The sequence below is a fragment of the Protopterus annectens genome, chromosome 3.part1 (genome assembly GCF_019279795.1).
Source record: "Protopterus annectens isolate FY-2018-M chromosome 3.part1, PAN1.0, whole genome shotgun sequence".
NCBI classification, from domain to species: Eukaryota; Metazoa; Chordata; order Ceratodontiformes; family Protopteridae; genus Protopterus; species Protopterus annectens.
In genome coordinates this window covers 1897057666-1897083804 of record NC_056732.1, presented here as the reverse complement: position 1 = coordinate 1897083804, position 26139 = coordinate 1897057666, and the positions used below count along the sequence as shown (strand labels likewise).

The 26139-nt window shown below is 45.7% G+C and overlaps 1 protein-coding gene across 2 annotated transcripts in view; it reads right to left on the bottom strand.

Annotated features, from left to right (window-relative positions):
* The window catches only part of LOC122798813, a 2048867-nt gene that overhangs the window by 971321 nt on the left and 1051407 nt on the right, over positions 1-26139 (bottom strand). For both annotated transcript variants that reach the window (XM_044067935.1, XM_044067936.1), the window contains exon 12: positions 11202-11402. In XM_044067935.1, coding sequence (XP_043923870.1) covers positions 11202-11402 — 201 coding nt within the window. The remainder of the gene's footprint in view (positions 1-11201; positions 11403-26139) is intronic.

Sequence of the window (26139 nt, the reverse complement as noted above, 5' to 3'; positions counted from 1 at the left end):
ACTCTAGGGGTTGCCAAGTGCCCTGGACAGTCCTGCCCTGAAAATTCCCCCCTCACCCGATCACGGAGGCATCCGTGGTCACCGTGGCAACAGGAGGAGGAACAACAAACCGTCTGCCCTGGAGAACTAGAGGGGAGACCATCCACCAAGCCAGGTGGTCTTTGCATGTTTGAGTGACTATTATCCTGTGGGCCATTGGAAGTTGTTGAAAGGACCATTGGGTAAACAGCATCCACTGAAGGATCCGAATATGAAAACGAGCCAGGGGGACTAGAATGATTTCTGCCACCATAAGACCCAATGCTTTTAGTACAAATCTGGCCTGAATCGTCTTGCACTGAAGTAGGATCTTCACATGTCGGCGAATGTCTGATACTCTGTCTGGAGGAAGTTTTGCAGACAGATCCGTTGTATTTAATTCTGTGCCTATAAAGGTTATAGACTGACAAGGCGATGATGCAGACTTTTCGAAATTTATTGATATACCTAGTTCGGAGCAAGTCTGGATGGTATAGTCCCTGGCTCACAGTAGCTGATGCCTGGTGGAAGCAAGTAAGGAGCCAGTCGTCTAGATATGGAAACACCTGGAATCCCTGTAGTCTCAAATGAGCCGTAACCACTGCCATGCATTTGGTGAACACCCTGGGGGCCGTGGTGAGACCAAAGGGCAGGGCTCTGAATTGATAGTGACTGGCTCCCAGCCGGAAGCGGAGAAACCTTCTGGAGCGCCTGTCCATTTTTATATGTTAGTACGCATCCTGAAGGTCTATGGAGCACATCCAATTGTCCTGACCCAAAAAGGGTAGAATGGACTGAAGCATGACCATCCGGAACTTCGTTCTTTGAACAGACTTGTTTAATCTGCTGAGATCCTAAATGGGTCTCCAGTACCCAGTCTTTTTTGGTACCAAAAAGAACTTGGAGTAAGTCCCGGATCCTTGCTGGTCTGCTGGGACTGGCTGGATGGCCTTCTTTTTCTAGCAGTTTTGAAATTTCTAGTACTGCTTGATCCCTTTGAGTGGAGTGGGACATCTGGAAGGGATCTGTTCGTTTGTAAAGGGGTGTGGGCGAAGGGAATTTTGTAACCCTCGAATATGATAGAATGTACCCATCTGTCTTGTGTGAGGATATGCCAGGCTTCTAGGTAGAGTAACGTTCTTCCCCTGACTGCCTCCGAAGGTGGACAGTCGGGCAGCCCCTCAGGGGTGCTGGAAGGGTTTGTCAGAGAAAGATTCGCTGCTACCCTGATTTTGCGAAGCCCACTCTGCCCCTAGGGCGGCGTCTATTATTGTTTCCTCCTCTGCCCCTGGAGGGAAACTCACCACGTGTGTCAGGCGCGACTCCCTGGGGTTTACGAAACCATATTTTTCCACACTTCTGACCTTTGGTGTATGGTGTAGAGGGAGTAGAAAAACAGACTCCCACGGCAGAGAGAGAGTCTTGCCTTCCTGTTCACACCTGGTAAGGGTATCCTTCACCTGTGGTCCAAACAAAGCTGAACCATCGAAGGGGGTGTTGAAGGACGCCTTGAAGGGGTCTGCAAAGTTACATAATCGCATCCAGGCGTGTCTTCTCAAAGCCACACCTGTACCTGCGGCCCTACTCGCACCATCGGCCGCATAAGAAATGAGCTGCATGGAGGAGTTAACTATGGAATTTAAGGTCGCCAGCTGGGAGTTAATCTTATCCTGAGACCCCGCAGCCGATGGATCCTGAAGGGTATCACCCAGTTCCTTGAGAAGATCCCTCTGAAGGCGGGTGAAATGGCACAAATAATTCAGTGACCACATGGCAAAGGTCGCTGAAGAGAACGTCCGCTTCCTGTACCTGTCCATTGTCCGAGATTCTTTATTAGGAGGATGTACAGGCACCGAAGGGTCAGCCAACTCCTTAGTGGCCGCTGCCACCACCATGGCATCAACTGGGACACCCTTAGCTAGAAACTGTTTGTCGACTGCGGCTGTAATGAATTTAGCGGGCCGACGGGGAGTTGGTTCCACTGAGTCCGGGGCTGTCCACGCCTTCCGAGCAACCACTTCCATGAGTGTCAAAAGGCGGAGACACCCAGGAGGTGGAAGGGCGAGAACCAAACGCGTCCAGGTACACAGACTCATCCTCGGAAGGGTTAAGGACAGTCCAAATTCCCCCTCTGCCTAAGGAGCTCAAGGATGTTTGAAAAGGAGACATCCTCAGAGGGGGACCCTTCCGAATCCTCCAAGTCAGTGGCAGACGTGACTGACTCAGGGGAGTCAACATGCTTCCTCTTACATTTTCTCTTCCGAGGGGGCTCCTCTGAATGATCGGGGGGAGGCCTCGGAAGAGGAAGATGCACCCAATGGGGCGACCTGGAGCGTCTGTTCTCCACGCTTGGGGTCAAGAGGGTGGGCAGAGACCGAAGCAGGCACCATGGTAGGAGGAGCAGAAGGTGCCGATCGTGGATCCGACCCAGGAGTCAGTACGCTCCTCATGACCTTGAAGGCACCCCTATCGGGCAGAGAGGAAGCTCCCAGCTCCAAATAGATGAGAACTCCTCCCGACACAGAGAGTGACTGCTCCAAGGCTGATGTCGGGGCTGAGCTCACCTGCGCCTAAGCACCGAGAGGGAGAATAGGGTCTGACAAGGGTCCAATGCCACTCACCCCCTCGGAGCCGATGAGGGAGTCTCGACACCTGGATCCCTCCATGGACGGAACCAATGAAGAGATCGGAGCCAACGAAGGGGCCAAAATGTGTGGTATCGGCTCCGACGATTCGAGCCCCAACGAGCTCCGGCTCCAAACACAATGGTAGAGTCGGAGGAGGAACTGATGAAGACACAGGGATAGCCACAGTCTGTTGATAAGGGCTAGTCAACATTTGGGCCAGTGCCTGCGACTTCAGGAGCCTACTGACCACCCTCTCGAGGTCGTGATCAGACAGCCTGGAGGATCGAGAGGAATGGGACCTATGGCTTCGCTCCGACTGTAGTAACAGAGACCTTGGAGCCGAACGAACGGACTCCAAAGGAGGAGATCTCTAGCGTTTTCGGCTGACAGAAGGCTCCGATACTAGGGCAGGAGCAGACTGAGGTCTCGAAGTGTCGGTTCTATCCGGGACAGACGAGGAGACAGGAGCTCCGCTCGGCGACTGCTCCGAACATGGAGCTGACGGTTTAGTGGGCTTTGAGGGTTTACCCGACGAAGGCTTAGCCGGGGACCCTTCAGGCTTAAGCGAGCCCCTCAAAATAAGTCTGTTCCTACGCTCCTACAGGACTCTCGGAATGAAAGCATGACAGACCGAACAAGAGTCCTGCAGGTGTAGGGGGCCCAAACATAGACACAAAGTGTGACCGTCTGTCAGAGACATCTTCTGACAGCATGAGTCACACTTCTTGAAACCTGAGACCTTAGTATCCTTAGACATAATGAAGACTAGAAAAGAGATACTAAGAGAACAGGTAACTAGTGCTTTAAACACTACACACACACGCACTAGAATAAAAACTAACAATATAATAGTAAAATGTATACTGCTAATGAGAACAACTACAGTAATTATATACAACTAACACTAGAAGGTAGCTAGATATAGATATATATACATATATATATATGAAAAGCTAACGCTACCCTAAAGGGTGGGGGAGGGAGGGGGAACTCTGAAAAACTACTAGCAAAAGTTTCTAAAAGGGATTTCTCAAGGGATTAGGGAGAATACTAAGAGAACAATATCTAATAAGAAAAAAAAAATATATATATATATATATATATATATATATATATATATATATATATATATATATTATATATGAAAAATCACTAGAAAAAGAGTTATACGATCTGGAGCCGGTAAAATCGCAACCTCGTAGCTGAAGTGGCAAATGAGATCTGGGTATCTGACGCCCAGCATTGTGGGATATGGGGAGGGCCTCGAGCCAGTAAATAGCTGTCGAGCTTTGGTATAAGGCAGAGTCGGAGCAGAGGATCGGCTCCGAACCCATCCAGCAAGAATGAAGGCAAGATTGACAACTTACCATCAATATTTAACCTGTTATTTTTCTTAACAGGTATTCTGAGTTGACAAACTTGGAAAATGTATATATGCCCCATCAAAAGGTCTCTTCCCCTTGGATACATCATGCGACATCCACCTGTATGACTTCACCCCCCCGCCCCCTCAGTAAAGATGATTCTCCCATGCCTGGCTTGGACACTGGAACCCGCAAAGAGGACATAGCTGACCACAATTCACGGTGTCTGAAAGGACTACACCAGAGCAATTTGGAGAGGCAAAGTGAGTGGTCTGAGGAATGACTGCTATCCACTACAGAGTCATCCACCACTGGCCGAGTTGAAGACCAAGCCTGCAGAGATGGCAAGGGCACTCTGGCAAGTTTTCTCCCTAAAAATAATGGAAATCGAGCCAGCAGAAGCAGGGCAAGTATCCATGCTATGACCAAGATTACGCTTCAGAACGGGTGCAAAAGGGCAGAACAAGTCAGGGAAGGCAAGTTGTCAAATATCTTGCACAAGCAGAGCACTTAAACTTTCACATACATAAAATATCCCCAAAACAATAAGCAGCATACACAATTTTTGTCAGAAACCGTACAAAATTAGGTGGACAGAAAATAATGGCAGATAAGCTGCCACAGCATGAATACAAAACTACCACTTCACTCATACAAATACCCGTCTTATTAACACCTCCTCACACAAAACCTTTAAGACCCAAAAAAGATTACATAAGCAGTACATTTTCTCACACAATAAGCTCCCAAATTATATTAAACTATAAACAGCGGCTCCTGACAGGAGACTTCCAATATTAAGGAAATACCCAGGTTCTTAAAAGGCCATAACCCTGAAAATATAAGGGGGGAAAAAAAAACCTATACATGTATATATATATATATATATATATATATATATATATATATATATATATATATATACACACACATACACAATGTGTGTGCGCGCACGCGTGTGTATATGTATATAAACACAGTAAAAAATGAAATTTTCTGTGTGGAAGGGTTCCCCAAATAGGACTAATCTGCCAAAAAAAGAGCTGAATTGCCAGCTGCTGCTCTTGTGAAACCTCTGAGTTTTTTCTTCATGAGGTGGCAAGAAAGTACAGAAAATTTTCCACTTATGTCTTCAGCAAGACACAACCCATACAACAAAAGATACTCCAGCAGTGGGAATGATTAACAATGTGTTTTGTCCAGACTCTGTTATAGGAAATGCTCACAGAATATCAGTTAGGGAACTGCCTGTAACCACCTTCCCCCCATAGTCCCAGATGCACGCGGACCTTAAGTCACCTTGTACATACAGGTATTCTTGCCTGTGTGAAGAAAGTAACTGCAGACCCACTAAGGTTCAACTCACTTCAAAAACAATGGTGCTAAAAGGGGTAATGCTAAGAAAAGAAGTAGAAAACTTGTTACTACAGTCCCTGCTGCACTTCCGTACCAAAACCAACAGTGTTAACAGTTATAAATGAATACTACAGTAAGTTTTCTTATTTTGCATTTCAATTCAACCTCTACATACAAGAACATTCTTGCCAGACCAGCCACACATTTTAAGAAATTCTAGTAAAGGAGTGAGGGAAAGTCAACCTTCTTAGCTAATATGGCTACTTTGACTCAAAGTACTTCCTCACTACTGTGTTTCTTTTAGGAACACCACTGAACAGTACTTCCTTTCCTGCTTTCTGGTGGGATGCAGAGTTCCTAATAAACCTGCTCTGCCCTCTTCATTCTGTCAGGGGAATGCGGGCGTTTCCTGCAAAACGACACTTCTTATATTGCCTTGAACCTTAATAGTGCTTAAAAAGAAATCTTTGTACCCAAGTGTTTACCTATGCTACTCTATTCACCAATGAGCTTAGTAAAGGCCTTGCTGCAGTATGTGACAGGATAATGTTGAGAGTTATAAGGCCTTCTCCCACACTCTCTACATAGGCAAAACATTCAGTGGTCATTGCTCCATTACATACACAGCCTCCTTCTCAAACATTTTCCTGGGCTAGCTCCTTTTTGACTCAAATCCCATACATTTGTATCACAGCTAGTCACACTTCCCAACTCTACACTGGTCGGCCATTTTTTTTCCTTTCAAGACCCAAACCTCTCTGTCTGTTTAACAAATCAACAGCCTGTATGTCAAACTGAAGCAACTCTTAAGATTATGTCACGGAGCATGTTACAACTGAAAGCTAACACCCCAGCCAATCAAATACTTCACCACTCTTCAGAATCGAGCAAAGCAAGACATTCACTGATCCAAATTCAACACACTCCTATCCAAACAGCTCTCATTACAAAACTCCATAAAATGTTTCTAGCATGAGGTTACCCTTTCCATTAGCTGTAACTCTCCTACTCAAGACTCAACAATGGAACACATCCTTTGCAGTAAAGGATACTGGTCACTACCTGACTTCCGATGCAAGAAGTTTACAACATCCCCTCCCTCCCACTCATCCCATCCCCCCAACTACACCTGTCCAGAGATCTAAACCTCTTCTGCAACATCAACAGAATGGTTTGGAGAGACAGGTAGATCTTGCCGAGGATACCACTGCTCTGGAACAAATTCTGAATCGCATATAACAAAGTTCAACCCTGTCCATATTCAAGCACAACCTGAATCTATTGGTGGGAAATAGAAAATTGACCTATGTACTACTAATGGACAAAGTCAGCTCTTAAATGTTTTATCCCATGTATGGGTCCCCTCAAATTATCAACAGTATTACCCCAGTTATTCTCACTAGAGTTAATATATAATTATTGACGATGTGATGGGTAAGGTAAATCTCTAACCCAATGAGAGTTTAATTTGGGCATAAAATAAAAATGGAAAATGGTAGGCTTAAAACTGCCTGCAAGAAAAGCTAGCCTAAAACTTTCTTATGAACCTACAAACAAATCACTGCAAAAGAAATTACAGACCTTGAAAATATTCGTACAGATACCCCCATCTTGATCAGACAATCGGGCTCCTTGGATCCTACTCAACTGCAGAGAATTTACAATCGTTCTCAATTCATATTACAGTCAACCTTACCTCAAATATAATACCCAATATATGGAAATCAACACTGGTCAGGCCACTATATAACAACCAAAGCCCACTAAGTCCTCCGAATTCCAAATAATCAATCAATTATACAAACTCTAGATAAAATCCTAAAATGTAGAAGGATGACTAACAAACTACCTAGAAAAATATAACCTTCCATTTCAGAACCGTGGATTTTGGTCTTACATAAGCATAATGACTGTCCTGGGGACCCTCACCAATGAAATAATAAGAAAGGAAAAATCTGTATCGATCGCACATGGGCCTTTGTATTTCGTTATGCCATTTCAGTAGGGAGTTCACAGTTAGGAATGGTCTGCAAGGTCAGAGTGTCTAGAAGTCAGTGGGGAATGAAAACCCAGAGAGGGATGAATCTCAAAAAATCGCTCTTCTCCTAAAACTTCTCTTTGCAGGGGGGCAAGCCCCCTAAAGCTTTTATATATACCAACACAGACATCACCATACCTCAGAGTAAATGGAATATTCTGAGATATGGCATCTCAGACTTGTAGTCCAATCTTCAGGCCTTTTAGTCTCCATATTTCGAGACTCACTGTAGCCAGTCTCAGTATTTCAAAAGGTTACCTTCCTAACTTCTTTCTCACTTCCTGGAAATAAGTGTTAGCCTACAAGCAGCTGCATGATTCAAAGACTTCTTATCCGTGAGGACCTTCAAAGATAAAAGGACAGCTATTTCCTCAGATGCTCGTGTACAAACAGGTGTATTTTAGGGAAAAAAAATAGGTGTTATTTCCATAAATAACCTATGAACCTATAAACTTACTTATGATCCACATACACTGTAATTATCATCGACTGATGACAGGTATTTAAAGAGCCAGCCTCATTCACTGACAAAATTATATCGAAGACCACTGCTTAACATACAATTGGTACCTGAAAATAAAAGGATCATTCTTAATGCAAAGAAAACATCCATAATCTTTGGCATCTATCAAAAGCTCTAAAATACTATTCCTAACAAACCATTCACTATAAGTTATCAAAATACTATATAACAGACCAAAACAGCCATCCCATCAGAACCACCATGATTTTCAAGTATCTGGGCGTATGATTAGGCCAAACTCAACTTTCAGGCCTACAATGAAAAAACAACAAAAGAAATAAATCACTTCCTATTCAGGGACCATAAGATCGCTCACTTCCACTCCTTTCTAGCTATAGTCATCATAGACAAAGGCATATAAGTATGTTACTAGGCATGCAGTCTAGGAGGCAGTTACAGAGCCTTTTCCAAATTCACAATTGCCCCAAAGCACTATCTGTTTAAGTGAATGGCCCAAGTTCACACAGCAGACATTAACATCCAAAAAAAAAAAAAAAAACTGCACAATTCTGCAACCACTATGTAACAAAATCTGTTACTTCGATGCCAGCTCCACAACAGTAGTGCCACATCATTAAAAAGGCTAAATGGCTACTTACAAAACAAATAACTAAGCTCTTATTAGGCTCCCTTGTCTTTAAACTCCCGCATCAAGATACAGCCACTCCTCCCTGTCTGCAAAACTACTACCCATCACTCATCTCCCACATCCCAGCCTCAAAAGTCAGTCACTTTCGGGGCCAGCTCTCCAAACACCCAAAGCAAGGCTGCACTGTACTGACCACTATACACTCTGTCTCCAGTTCTAGCAGGAGTTCCGCATCAGTTTAAAGGATACCCTAACATACACCAAGCTCAGACAGGAATTTAAAGAATACATGGTGCAACAAGGTCAATGCAAATGTCTTATCTATAGGGCACATAATACATCACCTTTCTCCAGCCTCATGTATACATCCCCCCTTATTAACCGGCACACACATACTGTCAAGCTTAAACTTGTATAAATACATTCACCTCAGATTACTTTCTGCCCTAATATCCTTTTCCCTATTCTCTCTCTATCCATGTTTCTCTTCTCTACTACTGCATTTATAGACTCATAGCTTCGTAGGTGTTTACTACGTTAATGACCACAAGGACTGATTTAAGCCTAGCCATGCATCCCAAACCTCTGACAAGTTCTGGTAGAATTGATAACTGCAAGCAAGGGCTTGGGAAATAGATGAGGAACAGGAAATTCATCCCTGGTGTGGCACCTATGTCTCTAATGGACATAGGCAGTCTGTAAATGGTTCAACTGTCCAAGTTGCACTTGAATTGGGTTAGGGAGGAACTCTTCTTCACATGGATGGGGAGCGTGTTACAGAGAAGGTATAGTCTCTGAGATACATACCCATCTCTCCAGCAGGTCCCATTTATATCACAGGCAAGGTTTAAGTCTTTAGAATGGGCAATTCTGGTGCTGTCTGTTTGCGGATATGCAGGAGCTCTATCAGCGTAGGGTCTGACAATGCCTCATACACTAGGCAAGATCTCCCTTCAACAGCATGTAGGAGGCTGAATACAGGGATAGGCCCCTGAGGCAGTCTGCACAGGACATGTTACTTATGCCCTGTATTATTTTAGTAAGGAACCTCTGTGGACATTCCAATTGTTGAATATGCCTGGTAAGGTACATACCCAAAGGGGCCACTGTACTCAACGACAGGTCTGATGAATACTGGATACAGTGGAACAATGACTTTCTTGGACCTAGATGCTATAACTTTATTTATAAGTTGCATAACAGAATGATTTTCTCACTACTGTAGACATGTGATGGTCAATGGCTTGATTACTGCATGCCCCCCAAGTCCCCATCTACTGGGTCAGCTCTTAGGGGTGTGTTGTCAATATGATAGTAACCAGGGTTGGATGACTTTCTCTGTCCTTCTACTCAGTTTCATACGGACTCCTCAGAGGAGAGTTCTGTCTGGCATACAAAGCAATCTCAGACGCCGCCTTGATTGGACGGCTGCATATCCACAAGTCAAGCTCCACTCGAGCAACCCATATGCGTGACCTCAACCCGGTCTGTGACATCAATAGGACTTGTTGGCGGGAGAGATTTGTGCCCCAGAGACTCCCCCATCTGTGGAACAGGCACCCTTCTCCACATAAAGCAGAGTACCTCATTATTCCTTTTTAAGCGCAACCTGGATAACTCGATGGGAAACAGAAAATACACCCTTGGGATTCCACCTGTGTCCCTGCCGGACAGGGGCTCTGGGTGCTGACTTGTCTAAACATGGGCTAAATTCTTGGCTAGGCTTATAAAGGCCTCAGGGCCAATAGACTAGTAACCTTCTATGATCCTATTAGAAATAATTCTATCTATACACTCACTCCTACCACTTTCTATTACTACTTTGTAAACAAATTATTCTTACTATTCAGGTACTGTGCCTGCTCTATGCAGCTACGGGTACAAATTAATCTTACTATTCAAATACTCTACCTGCTGTCCATCCTCTATAGCCAAACCTCCTCCTCCTCATATAACTAAACTCCTTTGCTTTTTGCTACTGCCGACTGATGACAGTTTCGCCATAATTATTATTTTTCATCACTAGTTGAAATTGGTACAATAATGCTGATATCTCTGTTTAAACCTCTTTGAATGAATTAATCTGGAAACCAACAAAATTCCTGCTTTTGTGTGTACATTCTGTACATATTACCACAATCACTATATGTAACACTATCTACTTTTGTACCAATTAATGTTTAATATTTTCTGCATCTATGTTCTTGTTGGAGCTTTTCTCCCCAGGCCTCCACTGAAAATGGGCTCCTTTAGGCCCAGTGGACTTTCCTGGTAAACAAATGCAATAAATAAAAATAAAATAATTACTCTTTTTTTTTTTTTTTTTTTTTTTTTTAAATCCTGGCGTACCCTGCTTACTTTACCTGATGTTTTACTTGTATTCTCAACCTGGTTTGGCCCTGAAACTGGTCCTTTATTTATCGGTGCCCTAACCCTGGTGAACAATTTAAATAAAAGTTAAAACTACAGTGCATTTAAGAATCACTTATTTTGAAAATACAAACTGCAGCAAAAAACATAAAAGGTCACCAGGGATGGAAATTCAACAGTGCAAAATTTCCAGCAGTTATTTCAGTATATATATATATATATGTGCATTTTTTGTTAATAATTTCAGATAATTCTGTTTTAAAGTTAGGGGTCATTCTGGTGCATGATCATAAGAAACAAAACTAAGAAAACTTACTGGTGATGCCCAGGTCTTAGCAGTTTCCTCACAGGCTGCGACAGCCCTCTTAACTCCCATGCTCACATGGGTGCTGATCACAACTAAAAAAGCTTTCTCAACACTCTTGTTACATTCAGAAACTGCCTCCTGCAGTATTTTTTTCACTCTGGATAAACAGGTTTTCACAGTTTCTCTGATCCGTGCTTGAAAAGATTCATCCTTAAAAGACAGAAATAGTACATATACCAAATTAAAACATTGGCAACATACAAATACACATGTGCATCAGAGAAATACATATACTGAAAACAGTAAAAGAGAAAGTGCTTAACAAAAAAGAGTCAATGTAATATTTGTTCACATGGCAACTCAAGATAATGGCTGCAGGAAAGAGTATACAGTTTAGGTTCAAAAGTCAGCAAAAAATGAATAATAACTGCCTCAAAGCTTTTACTAGGCTCCACTGATGCAGAAAGAGAAGTTCAGTTGTGTAAGAACTTACCATTTAACAGCAGATATCCTACTGATCACAGTTGCAGTATTCCAATACTAAAGGGTTATCTCACCTAGGTCACCCAGTATCTTGACAGAATACCAAAGCCAAAAAACTTCCATAGGTGTATGAACTAAGGTTGCAGGCATAAGGGGACATAAGTGGCTCTATGACCGTAAGATCCTCAAACTATCTGTGCCAAGACACCTGAAGACTCCTGAGGAAAAGGTATAAGAAAAAGGTCAGCTAAGTGAAGGGGAAGCATGGAAATGGTCCTCTCTCGGTTCACAAGAATCAACATGATAAACAGAAGAAAGGGACAGGAGGGCAGAAAATACTGCAACAGTGATCAGTAGGACATCTACTGTTATGGTAAGTTCTTACACAACCCTACTATGTCCTTACTAAGATTAGTGTTGTAGTGTTTCAATACTGATGTGCGATTCCCAAAGTTTATCATTCAGAGTGTAAGGGCCGGAAGCAGGGTAGCTGTTTATCAATCCAGATAGCACAGACTTAGCAAAAGTAGTTCTAGATCTATAGAAAGCATCCGCCCTGTAGTGGTTTGTGAAAGCATGTACAATGGACCAGGCGGCTGCCTATAAAACAGCCCTAGAATTCATTCATTTGTGTAACACCCTAGTTGAAGAAACTGTTCTAGTAGAGTTGGTCTAAAGAGAAGAGGATAAGGACTTACCATGGTGAGAACAACAAAAGGTGATGGATTTAGAAATTCAACTGGCAATTCTTTGCCTCAAAACAAAATACACTAATGCAAAAAGGAAAGTACAGTTCTATAAGAACTTGTCATAAACAGTAGATGACCTATTGGAAGGAAACAAATAGCTGATCAGTTTTCCTAATGTCTTTAGCGTTATCCAAATAGAGACTAGCTGTGTGTGTGCAAGCCCAATGAGTACAAAAGTCCTTCACCCTTGTTTTGAGAGTCTGGAAATAAAAGTAGGCAGATTAACAGCCTGGCTGATGGACAACAGACTGACTACTTTAGGCATGAAGGAAGGACTGTCCCTAAGAGACACCCTATCTTTATGGAAAATAAGGAAAGGAGGAGATGTCATCAGGGATTGAATCCCTCAAAAATCCAGCTGGCAGATGTTAGAGCTACTAGCAAAATGTTTTTCCTAGTATAAAACTTTAGAGATGTAGAAGCTGCTGGTTCAAAAGGTGGCTGAGTAAGCATTTCTAATACAAACTGAGGTCTCAAGGATGGGCAATTAGTCCTCCAAGAGGGATTCAAATTAAGGAAGCCCCCGAGAAATTGCTTTATCTCAATTCCGAAATTCAAGGGAGGCTCCAGTGGCATAAATGCCAAGATAGCAGACAAGTGTGCCTTGACACAGGAATATTCTGAACCAACTTTTAAGAAATCACACAAGTAAGAAAATATAGTGAAATCCCTATTTCTAAGGGATACTCTGTTCTTCTGACACCATATAAAAAACATTTTCCAATGTGATATATACAATATCTTACAATTAGGTTTTCTCACCTTTTAAAGAAGCTGAAGCATATCCTCAGAACAGTGGTGTCTGAAAAGGATTAGAAATATATCATCCACAATGTCAGGATGAAAGCTAGCAAGCTATGATTCAGCCGAAAACAAGAAGTTATGTACTTACCATAACGTTCGATGTATGTAGTCCATCTCGCCTCACATTCTTACCTGTGGGTTTGGAGCCAAACCTCGGCTCCGACTTGGCAATACTCTAGCTTGAAGTCTTTCAATTGGCTGGGCTAAGAGGTATCCCATGCTGCACTGCTCCCTTTCCACAATCTTGTTTGCTGCAAGCTCACTCACTTACTCACCCTCCATACACAGTACACATAGAGAAGGAAAACAACATTCCAATAATAAAAGGAGTACTGAAACCAGAACTAACCTCTAGGTCCTCCAGGATGGGGGAAGGCGGGAGGGTAAATAAGAATGTGAGGCGTGATGGGCTACATACATCGAACATTATGGTGAGTACATAACTTCTTGATGTTATGTAGTCCAATCTTGCCTACATTCTTACCCGTGGGACAGCGTCCCCAGCACCTGAACCCTGGGAGGCTCAGTGGAAAATACTCCTGAGCACTGTGGAACCAAAAGAAGATCTGCCTCTGGATACCAAATCCAATCTGTAGTGAGAAATATCATCCACAGACATCCTGGCCTGAAATGCTGTAGAGGTAGACATGGATCGGGCAGAATGAGCCTTCACTCTAAATGGTAAATTCTTACCACCGGAGGCATAAATGACGGAAATACAACTAGAGAGCCATCTAGACAAGGTCACTTTGGAAACAGGAGACCCAATGTTATTTTCTGAAAATGAGACAAATAGCTGATCCGATTTTCTAAGATCCGTCGTTCAATGCAAATAAAAACGCAACTGCCTGTGAACACCCAGCTGGTGAAATTTAAATTCTGCCCTATTAGAAAACTCTGGAAAAAATACGGGCAGTTCAATGGATTGGTTGAGATTACTAACTGAAGCCACTTTTGGCATAAAGGAAGGGTTTGGTCTGAGGGGAAACCCTGTCCTTGTGAAAAATCAAGTAAGGCGGTCTTGACTGACAAAGCTTGGAGTTCTGAGACACGTCTAGCTGAAGTGATGGCTACCAAAACGATAGTCTTCCAAGTCAAATATTTCAGTTCACAAGTAGCTTCAGGCTCAAAGGGGGAAGAGGCGAGACATTGTAGCACAAAATTTAGGTGCCAAGGCATGACCGGGTCAAAGACTGGAGGGCAAAGCAGCATAGTGCCCTTCAAGAATGCCTTACAAAGTCTATGCGCCATTAGACTGGGTTCATTAGCGACGAGAAAAGTGGAAATAGCGGCCAACTGTACTAATGGTTGCCGTTTTTGAGCCCAGATTGAAAAGCATGGAGAGAAATTCCAAAACTGAAGAAATTGGAGATGTATAAGGATCAATTTTGTCTTGCCTGAGCCCAGATGGAGAATCTTTTCCATTTACTGGAATAAAGCTTTCTGGCCAAAGGCTTATGGGGAGAAAACAGAATATGAACCACTTCCAGAGAATAAATGATGAAGCCTGACTACTGATGGAAGTGGAGTAGCCAGGCCGTCAACCGGAGGGACTGAAGAGAGGGATGGAACTGCCCTGACATATATGAGTCAGTAGATCTGGCTGTGGGTCCAGAATCCAGGGGGCGTCCATGAGATAGGGATGGAGAAAGGGGAACCACATTTCATGAGGCCAGTGTGGAGCAATCAGAATCATTCTGCTTCCCAAAAATTGCGCTTTCTGAATAACCTTTGTCAACAGAGGAACAGGCGGGAAGGCATAAAGTAGACCGGACGGCCAATCGTGAACTACTGCGTCCCTGGGTGACTCTCCCTGAGGGGGGGGGGGGGATAAGGGTGAAGCAGCAGCTGCACTTGGTATTGAGGGGACTGGCAAATAGGTCACAGCAAGGCTGACCCCATCTGTGGAAAATCTGCGCTGCAACTTGACTGTTCAGGGACCAATCGAGGCATCAGAATAGCTCTGCTCAACCTGTCGGCAATTACGTTGGACTTCCCTGGAATGTGTGTTGCTACAAGAAAATGTTGGGAAGACACTGCCCACTGCCATACTCGAATGGCCTCTCTGCAAAGGGGGTATGACTTGGTTCCTCCCTGTTTGTTCAGATACCATACCACCGATATATTGTCTGAGTGGATCGCAATTGTCCCGAAAGGAAGAAAGCTCTGAAGTGCTTGCAATGCTAATAGCACTGCTCTCATCTCCATGATATTGATATGCAGATTTATCTCGTGTTCCTGCCAAATACCTTGGACTGTCCTGCTGAGATAATGCCCCCCCCCAATCTGGGAGGCATCCGTGGTGACTGTGGCAACAGGAGGAGATGGGACAAAGGGTTTTCCCGCACTGAGGTTGCTGGTGTGAATCCACCAGCGTAGATCTTGCTTGCACTTGCCTGTGATCATTATAAGATGAGAAAGCAGATGATGTTGTAGAGACCACTGGGCGAAGAGTAGCCACTGAAGGAAAGAAATAAGAAGTTATGTACTCACCAAAACATTCCATCTGAGTAGTTTCATTTGTCTGCAACCTGTGGGTCTTGGATCCGATATCGGATCCGAGCCGGCAACTTGTTTCAAGCTAATGGATCCGAGCTCCTAGCTCCTCCCTTCACCCATAATCCCCTGCTAACCCTCCATGACCTCAGATCGAGTTTGCCCCTCAATATATATATCCAACTACCAGTAGATCCGAAGAAGGCCAGGGGGAAGGAGGGGGGGATGGTTGCAGACAAATGAAACTACCTACTCAGATGGAACGTTATGGTGAGTACATAACTTCTTAATCTGAAGTAGGAAGTTCATTTGTCAGCAACCTGTGGGACAGAGTCCCCAGCTACCTGCACCTTGGGTGGCCATCATGGAAGGATATTACGAAGCACCGCAGAGCCAAAAGATGCTCTCCCTCTAGAAAGCACGTCTAGTTTGTAGTGGTTAATAAAGGTATGATATGAAGCCCAAGTGGCTACAGAACAAATATCATCCAAAGGAACTCTAGACTTGAAGGCCGCAGAGGTAGAACTGGAGCGGGTGGAATGAGCACGAACTCCTTCGGGTGCGGGTCTACCCGAGGCTTGATATGCCAATAGGATACATTGAGAAATCCAACGTGATAAAGATACTTTTGAGATAGCTTTCCCTAAGTTAAATTTGGCAAAGGAAACGAACAGCTGGTCGGATTGTCTATGGCCAACTGTCCTATGAGTATAAAAGCGAAGCTGCCTATGAACATCTAATGAGTGCAGCTTGTACTCTCCCTTATTCTGATATTTAGGGAAGAAAACCGGTAAATTTGTGGATTGATTTATGTTGGTTTCTAATGCTATTTTGGGAAGAAAAGAGGGATTGATCCTGAGGTACACTATCTGGGTGAAAGATCAGTTAAGGAGGCTTCACAGAGAGAGCTTGAAGCTCCGACACTCTTTTTGCTGAAGTGATGGCTACAGGGAATGCTGTTTTCCATGACAAGAATTTGAGATCTACTGAAGCAGCGGGTTGAAAGGGTGGAGCAGTCAAGGCTTGAAGAACTAATGTAAGATCCCATGGGGGGCACAGCTTACTTTACAGGGGGTCTAAGTAAAAAGGTGCCCTTGAGAAAGGTTTTACACAACCTGGCCAACATCAAAGGCCCTGTATCACGTCCCACATGGTAATGTGATATGGCTGCCAATTGCACTTTGACAGTTGAACAACTAGCGCCTTCCTGAAAGAGTTCAGTTAGGAAGTCTAATATGGCTGGAAGAGGAGCCGTAAAGGGATCTAGATCATGATGCTCCACCCAGATGGAAAAACGTTTCCATTTACTGCGATACACTTTCCTGGTGGAGGGCTTATGCGCTGCCACAAGGATGGCTTTGACTGGTGAAGAGATACTGGGAGTCCTAACTAGGAGTGGAACTGGAGCAACCAAGCTGTCAGTTTCAGATTGTCCAGGTTTGGGATCGGTAAGTTCGACGGATGGTAGACGAGATCCAGAGTGGGATCTAGAATCCAAGGGTGATTCACAAGGTGAGACCACAGGTAAGGGAACCAAATTTGCCGAGGCCAGAATGGGGCAATGAGGATCATCCTGCTCCCCAGTCGTGAGGCTTTCTGTAAGAGTTGTAGCATTAGTGGTAGAAGAGGATAGGCATAGAGTAGACTGGGTGGCCAAGCATGCACCAGAGCGTCTCTTGGAGTTTCCCTGGAGCGAAGAAATTGCCGCATTTGGTGTTTGATGGAGACGCAAAAAGATCGCAGCATAGGTTCATAGGTTCATACTAGGCTATCTGCCCGAAGGCATTTACAAGCCTAGCCCATAGTTTTGTGGCTTACGCCACCCCTTTAGTATGGGGAACTATACCCATTATTTTGCTGTGCCTCTGTTGAGCAGTGACACTGAGGTAATCCCTGGGGTATATCTGCGATCTCCCATCCATTGGTCAAGATTTCTCTTGAACAAGGCCAGCGAGGTGCTCTGCCTCACATATACCGGGATTTTATTCCACAGCATAGGGAGTCTTTGGGTGATGAATCTATCCCTCCAGCACGTCCTATTAATAGCCGTGTCGAGGTTTAAGTCTCCCGCCCTTGTGGCTCTGACGGTTCTAGATTTTTTGAGGTGAAGCATATTCATCAAATCTGGGTTTGATATGGCCTTGTATGTTAGGCAAAGGTCACCTCTGAGCAAGCGGTAAGCGACTGAATAGAGCTGGAGTTCTTTCAGTCGGGCAGCATAGGACAGATGTTTGAGACCCTTTATCCTTTTGGTGAGGAACTTTTGTGGCCTCTCCAGCTGCTGCAAGTGTCGGGTCAGATGCATTCCGAATGGGGCATTGTACTCAATCATTGGTCTGATGAGTGATGAGTATAGGGAGACTATGACCTCCCTTGATCTAGATGAGAATCCCTTCATGATAAGGTGGGCAATGTAGAAGGTCTTCCTAACTACTTTAGCTACATGGGTGTCGAATGACAGACTACTATCAACCTGGGTCCCCAGGTCCCTGATAACTTTTACTGTGCTCAGTGGATTGCCACCTATTTGGTAGCTAGGGGTAACCTTGTTTTTCCCGAAGGGTATGACTATGCATTTTTTGGCATTTAACTTTAGGCCATGGCTCTGGCACCAGTTATCCGTTTCTGAGAGACCCTTCTGAAGGATATCTGTGTCAGATGTGTTTTCTACTATGGTGCCCAGTTTGCAGTCATCTGCAAACTTTGTCAGCCATAACCCTCCTGTGTTTGCTTGTACTTCGGAAAAGTAGATGCCAAACAAGAGTGGACCCAGGACTGAGCCCTGTGGTACACCACTTGTGACAGGCTTTGAGCCTGACATGGCGCCAGCAACTCTGACCCTGTGGGTTCTGTCACTCAGCCAGTTTGCAACCCATCTTGTGATGTATGGGTTAACATTTAAGCTGATGAGTTTTTCAATGATACCCGAGTGGGGTATTGTATCAAGGCCTTCGCCAGATCGAGGTAGGCTGTATGGACTGCCTTTCCTCATCAATGGCTTTGGTGACTGTTTCAAAAGTCAACCAAGTTTAGAAGGCATGATCTGCCTTTGACAAAGCCAAACTGGGATGGATCCAAAGTCTGTAAATTCCCTATGTCTTTATTTATGAGGTCCATTATGATCCTCTCCATGGCTTTGCAGATAAGGCTTGTCAAGCTAATGGGCGGTAATTTCCAGGGTCGGTGGAGGCACCGCCTTTGTGAAGTGGGACCACAGTTGCAGTGCGCCACTCCTGGGTCGTATCCAGAGGTAAGACTATGATTAAACAGCTGTCCTAGCTGTGGGTTTAATTCCTCGTTGAGTTCGTGGAGCACACAGCCGGGACACAATCAGGTCCCATGGATGCTGTGTTTTTGCTTTGGAGAGAGCAGTTCTCACTTGGGCTTGGAGATGTTTGGGGGCTGCAATCGCTTGGTATAGATATCTCTCCTTTTGGGGGAGAAGTTTGCACTGAACCTGTCAGCCAGTATGTTGGCAATGTCTGTAGGATCAGTAATCTTCACATCATTTTGAACTAGTTCTGAGCATATCTGGGAGTTTCCTCCCAGGTTTCTAACATAGCTAAAGAAGGCCTTATGATTGTCTTTTGAGTCTTTAGCTATTTTTCTCTCAAACTTTGCTTTGGATGATTTTATGAGAGCTCTTAGATTTTTACTTATAGTGATCAAGGGTGTCTTACCTTTTAAGGATTTTGCTCTATCTTGTAGTAGCTTCCTCCTTTTGTTGTAGAGTTTGTTTATGGCTGGGGTCCACCAGACTGGACGCTTGCCTTTGGTACAAAGAGTCTTTGTTTTGCTTGGGATTGCCTTATCCATGCAGTCCTGCAGGTGCTGGTAGAAGGCATTTGTAAGTGATTCAGCGGCTTGAGTACTGTTTTCCATGCTCGGGGCCTTAAAGGAGACCACACTAGTCTTTAGAAGTGTGAAGTCGGCTTCGAGAAGTTCTTTACTGTGGTCTTTTATTTCAGGTGGGGTGGGATGAGGACCTCCAGCGAGATTAGTTTGTGATCTGATCTCACCAGTGAGGGGTATACTTCCGGTGTTGAACATTGTGCTCCCATGTTCGTGATGATGAGATCAAGTATGTTTTCTCCTCTTGTGGGGATGGTGACTAGTTGTTCCATGGCATTAAAGTTTATGAATTCCAGGAACTTTTGGGCTAGGGTGTTTGGGCTTGAGTAGTGTTCCCAGTCTATATTAGGGTAATTGAAGTCACCTAGTATGATGGTGTTTGGTGATACATTTATCCCCTCTAGTGTTTTCAGGAAGGCCATGTGAGGTTCCTGAGTTTGTGAGGGTGGCCTGTAACATGCTACAATTTGCAGAGCAGTCTTGCCTATGGTTAATTGCACCTGGATGGTCTCCGATGCATCGCGTTGCCACCAGTCTTGAGGTGTGGGTGTCTTTGATGAATATGGATACCCCCCCTCCTTTCTTGGTATTGTCCGGATTTTGGGGCCGGAACGCATGATAAGAGGTAAAACCTGATAGTGCTGGGGTGCTCTCAGGAGCCTTGAACCAGGTTTCTGTCACTGCACAGACATCGATGTTCTCCATACTGAGAACGGCCTCGAGTGCGTGCATTTTGAGATTTAGACTTCTGGCATTGAGCAGCATTACCCTTAGTTTTTTTCCTTTTTTGTGTTCTAGGGTGGTAGGTTTAGAATTTGAGCCTTGCCTAAAAAAGGCACTATGGGGGTAAGCGGGACGTCAGTGTGTCTGACTATGGAGTCACCAATGACTAGTGTGTCTGGCATTGTGTTTGGCCTTAAGGGCTGTGACTGTTTGACACTCTGACTGAGGTCTATGTGTTGCAGGTGTTGTGTTCTGAGGTGGTGGTTGTTTGATCGTCTACCAAACAGCTTTGGAGGCCACTGCTGTTTTGGTAGACACCCAGAGCCGAGTATGTCTTTGTGTGTTTATGTGTATGATTTGAGGTTGTGATGGTACTATGTGAGACTGGGTCTATAGTGTGTGTGGTAACCTTCTCCTCCTGACTGGTCTTGCCAGTCCTATGTTGAGAGAGCTCAGCCTCCAGTTTGGCCGTATAGTTGCATCTCGCATGTATTTGTGTTTGTGGGAGGAGGAGAGGGTTGTCTCAGTGTACATGAGGCAATTGTAACATTGCCTCAATATTCCAGGTTCACCAGCTGAGCAGGAGAGGACACTAGCAACTGATCCTCGACATGCTAGAAGGACTAGACAAAAAACTTTAAAAGAGATTCCAGGGGACGTGGGTGACCGAGAAATGGGGTTTGCCTTTTGGGGTGCTATCTATAAGAGTGCCGATCAAGGTAATAAGTACTGTAGGAGCAAGTGCTAGGTTTAACAGATAGAGAAAAGTCTACTTGGAGTCAAGTAGAGATGATCTTTTTAGGTATTAGAGAAAGTGCTAGTAACAGGGATGCTTAAAGGTAAGATTGAAAAGAATGCACTTTGCAGTGTGCACTAGAGAAGTTAGATATGAAAGTAGGTAACTTGAGTTTTACCTGTTTAAAAAGTTAAGGTTTAGTGGAGAGTTACTATTTTTAAAACAGCAAGATGGACTGAAAGGGGTGGTTACTTTTGTATTTTGGTACTATGAAATACTGTAGGATGGCCAATAAATTTAAATAATTGAAGGGGTGGGATTTCAAAAGTGATGGTTTTGTGATTACTCACATAAGCCAGTGAAAGTAGAGAGAAATGAGCAGGGTTGTCCCCATGTTGCGAATATCTGCTTCGCTACTAGTGGATTGAAAGACCACTCGTACGGGGTAAGGAGGGTGCGACTGAGCTTGTCCGTTAGGATGTTGGTCCTCCCCGGAATGTGCGTTGCAATCAGAAAGCGGTTGGAGGAGATCGCCCATTCCCACACTCTCATGGCTTCGCGGCATACAGGGTAAGATCTGGTTCCCCCCTGTTTGTTGATGTACCAGACCACTGACATGTTGTCCGACTGAATTGCAATCGTTCCTGTGGGGAGGAGGTCCTGAAGTGCTTGCAACGCAAACAGCACCGCTCTCATCTCCAGAACGTTGATATGCAGGGAGGTCTCTATCGTTCCATGTGCCTTGGACTGTCCTGCCTGAATAATGCCCCCCACCCCACCCGAGGCGGGAAGCGTCCGTGGTCACCGTGGCAAGAGGGGGAGAGGTGCAGAAGGGACGGCCCGTATGGAAGTTCGAGGCTTGGAGCCACCATAGTAGCGCCCTCCTGCAAGCCTTGCTGATAGCAATGCGATGGTGGAGAGGAAGGGATAGAAAAGACCATTGCACTAGAAGAGTCCATTGCAGTACCCGCATGTTCAAACGGGCACATGGAAGGAGCGTAATCGCTGCCGCCATGGAGCCTAGTGCCCTCCGGACCAATTCCGCAATTTCTGATTGGAGGATAGCCCGCGCATGGAGTTGTAAGTTCCGGATTCTCTTGGAAGTTAGGAAGGCTCGCAACTCTCTGGTGTCTATTCTGGCTTCTATGACCTGCGTTGGAGCCAGAAGAGATTTGTCGACGTTGATAGTAATGCTTGACTGTGGGGCTAGACGGAGAAAGTCGTCTCTGGCTGAGCAAAGTAGATGCCTTGTTGGTGCGGTCAGGAGCCAGTCGTCCAGGTACAGAAAGACCTGTATTCCCTGGAGTCTCAGGTGGGCCGCAATCACTGCTAATACCTTGGTGAACACCCTGGGGGCTGTGGTGAGGCCAAAGGGAAGGACCCTGAACTGGTAGTGACTGGTCCCCAGCCGGAAGCGAAGGAACCTCCTGGATCGTTTGTCCATTAAAATGTGGTAGTACGCATCCTTGAGGTCTATGGAGCACATCCAATCGTTCTCCCTTAAAAGGGGGAGAATAGATTGAAGAGTGACCATTCGGAATTTTTCCTTGGTTACTGACAGGTTCAAGCAGGAAAGGTCTAGGATCGGTCTCAAGTCCCCCGTCTTTTTTGGCATCAAAAAGAACCTGGAGTAGAACCCTAATCTGAGCTGGTCTTGGGGGACGAGCTGGATGGCTCTTTCTTAGCAGCTGCCGAATTTCTGTAGCTGCGGCCTCCCTCTGATCGGGTGGTATATCAGGGAGGTTCTTGGATTTGGGGACATGGAGTAATGGTATTTTGTACCCTCTGGATATAATACGAAGCACCCAGCAGTCTGTCGTGATGGACTACCATGTCGCTAGGTGTTCCGAGAAGCGCCCCCCGACTGCCTCCAGAGTGGAGCAGCCGGGCAACCCCTCAGGGCTGCTGTGCGGGCCGCTCAGAGAAAGGTACTCTGGACCCAAAGTTTCTCGGTGCCCCTCTGCCCCTGGGGTGGCGTCCTCCCTGTCCACCTCTGCCACGGTAGGACTGGTTGTCCGGAGCGGGTTGGGAATGTTGTGATTTTTGGAACCACTTCTTCTTCTGACCCTTTTGGTTCCTTGAAAAGGACCGCTGGAGTGCAGAGAAGCGGACTCCGACGGCAGACAACGTCTTCCTGTCCTTCTTGCTCTGGACAAGCGTCTCGCGAACTGTTTTGCCAAACAGGGCAGAACCATCGAAAAGGGCATTCGCGAAGAACGATTTAAAGGGTTCCGCAAAATCGCAATGACTGAGCCAGGCCTGACGTCTCATGACTAGGCCTGCTCTGCTAGCCCTAGCAGCTCCCTCTGTGGCGTGGGACAATAGCCGCATAGAGGTGTTTGAAATTGATCTCAGAGTGGCCATCCGGGTGGAGTACAATTGTTTGTCATCCTCCGACATGGACTCAGGGGGGGATGCAGCGTATTCTTTGATAAGATCCCGCTGCATCCTGATGACATGTGCCATATAGTTCAGAGACCTTACCGAGAAGGTCGCTGAACTAAAAACTCGCTTCCCTAAGCGGTCCATCAAACGGGACTCTTTGCTCGGTGGATGGACTGAGGGGCTCTCCTGAGCCAATTCCCTCTTCGTGGCTGCCGCTGTCAACATGGCATCTATGGGGGGGCCCCTTACTCCAATGTGATCGGTCTGAAGGGGGGGGGGCTAAGAATTCTGTCCGGGCATTTCGGTATTGGCTCCACGGTGTCCGGATCCTTCCACGCCTTGGTGGTAATGAGGTCCACCAGCGGGTCGGCCGGAGGTGACACCCAAGAGGTAGATGGGCCTGCCTCGAATGCCTCCAGAAACACGGACTAGTCAGAGGAAGACTTGGGGGCAGACCACCCACCTCTGATCCTCAGCATCTCCATCCAAAGGAGACATCCTCAGGGGGCGATCTTGGGGAGCCTTCCCCTTCCTCCAAGTCCGTGTCCTCGGTTAAGGACTCAGGGGAGTCCACGTGCCTCCTTTTGCACTTATGCTTGCGAGGAACTTCCTCGAGGGGGCTGTCCGAGGAGGCCTCGCCAGCAACATCTTGTTTCAATGGAACCATCTGTGACATCGAAGCAGGCTGTCCGATTGGCTGGGTGATGGAAGCCTGGCCCAGCAGAGAGGGAGTGCAGGGAGGAGCCGATGCAAGGACCGGGGGGTCCGGATGCTCTCAACAGAGCCCTCTCCACAAACTCGAAGGCCGAGGGAGAGCCACTCTCTATTGGATCCGAATGTCGGCTCCCACTCGGTTCCGATGAAGGGATCGGAGCCGGCGCCGAGACCATCGGATCCGAGGGACCAGTGGGCTCCGACCTGGATGGAGCTGAAGGCACACTGAATCCCCTGGATCCGAAGCACGGACCACGGCTCCGAGAGGTCGGATCTGACACGCTCGGGTCCAAAGTACCAAGTACTGTCGGTGCCGACCCACCACCGGCTCCAACGCTGCTCGGCTCCGAACCCAGATAGCGGGTCAGAGAAGGAGCAATAGGATGGAAAAAAGGTGTCGAGCTCCCCCCCGGAGGGGGGGTGGGTAAGAGCACTCCCATCTGCAGCTGGGCCTGGATGAATCTTTGCATCATCCGGTCCAAGTCTGCATCGGATATACTAAAAGTAGATCTCAGAGAGGCCACCGAGGCAGGCCTGGAATGTCTCCTCCTTCTCGGGCCCCGGGGAGAAACAAGGGGATCGGAGCCGAGGAGGAGGAGACCTAGAAGCAGTGGAGGGAGAAGCCCGCTTAGCTGGCGGGGCCGAAACGGAGATCTCGGCTCGCCGCTTGTGGTGCTTCTCCCTCCGTTTCTCCCTCCTGGCCTCCCTGTACTCCGACACTTTAGTGGGAGTTTGAGTCCCGGACGGAGGCAGGGGGGCAGGAGTGGCAGCAACCACAGGCTGTGGTGGAGCCACGGGAGCAGCAGAGGCAGCGGAGGCCGAAGCCGAGTCCGGGGGTAAAAGTCCCGCAAGGACCAGCCTCGACCTCTGCTCTTTCAGTGTCCTGGGGTTGAACGCTGCACAGATGGTACAGTCTGAGGTAAGGTGTTCAACCCCAAGGCACCGAACGCACTGAGTGTGGCCATCAAGCCAGGGAGAGCTTATGGCCACACTCGGTACATTTAGAAAATATGGCTTTTGGGGCCTCAGCCATTTTTTAAAGAAAAAACAACTACACACACACACAGGCCCCAAAAGAAACACAACACACGCACACACTAACGACTAGCGAAGGGAGGGGGAACTAATTAAAGTAAAAAATAATAAGGGAACCTAACACTTGCACACTTTTTCTTATTTAATTTAACTAAAAAAGAAAAATTTTGACAGGAAAAATACAGTAAAATTCCACTTAGCTGACGAGCTCAAGGGGATCCAGACATCAACAAGTGCGGCAAACTAGATCTAGAGTCATGGAGGGTTAGCAAGGGATTATGGGTGAAGGGAGGAGCTAGGAGCTTGAAACAAGTTGCCGGCTCGGATCCGATATCAGATCCAAGACCCATAGGTTGCTGACAAATGAACTTCCTACTTCAGATCATTCATTAATGGCATAGTATGTTTTACATGAATAAGGTGACCAATGAAGAGAGAACCAATGGCGTGGCACAGTTTGACTCAGAAGAACCAATGAAAACATTCACCAATGGCATCAGTACTTTGCATGAAAAAACCAATGAAATATTCATTAATGGCATGGCGTGTTTAAGAGGAAAAACACTCAGGCATAGCGCAATATAGTTTAAAACTGAAATGACTATTTACAACAGAAGTTAATCAGAGGTAGTGTCGTGGAAATAGTGAAAGTACAGTAGGCAGAAGTAAAGTTAAGTTTAGAGTATGTTTCCATAGACAGAAAAGGTATTATAAAATAGTTCAGAAATCCGTAGTTAAAATGTGAAGTTCATAGTCGTTTCATTTAGCCGAGCCATTAACTAACCAATGGCATGGCATAGTTTGTCTAAAAGAACCAATAAAACATTCACCAACGGTTTAGCTTAGTGGGCATGTTTAAACTAGTAAAACAATCATCAGTGGCATAAAACTGAAATGACTAGTCACAAAAGAAGTTAATCAGAGGTAGTGCCGTGGAAATATTGAAAGTACAGTAGGCAGAAGTAATGTT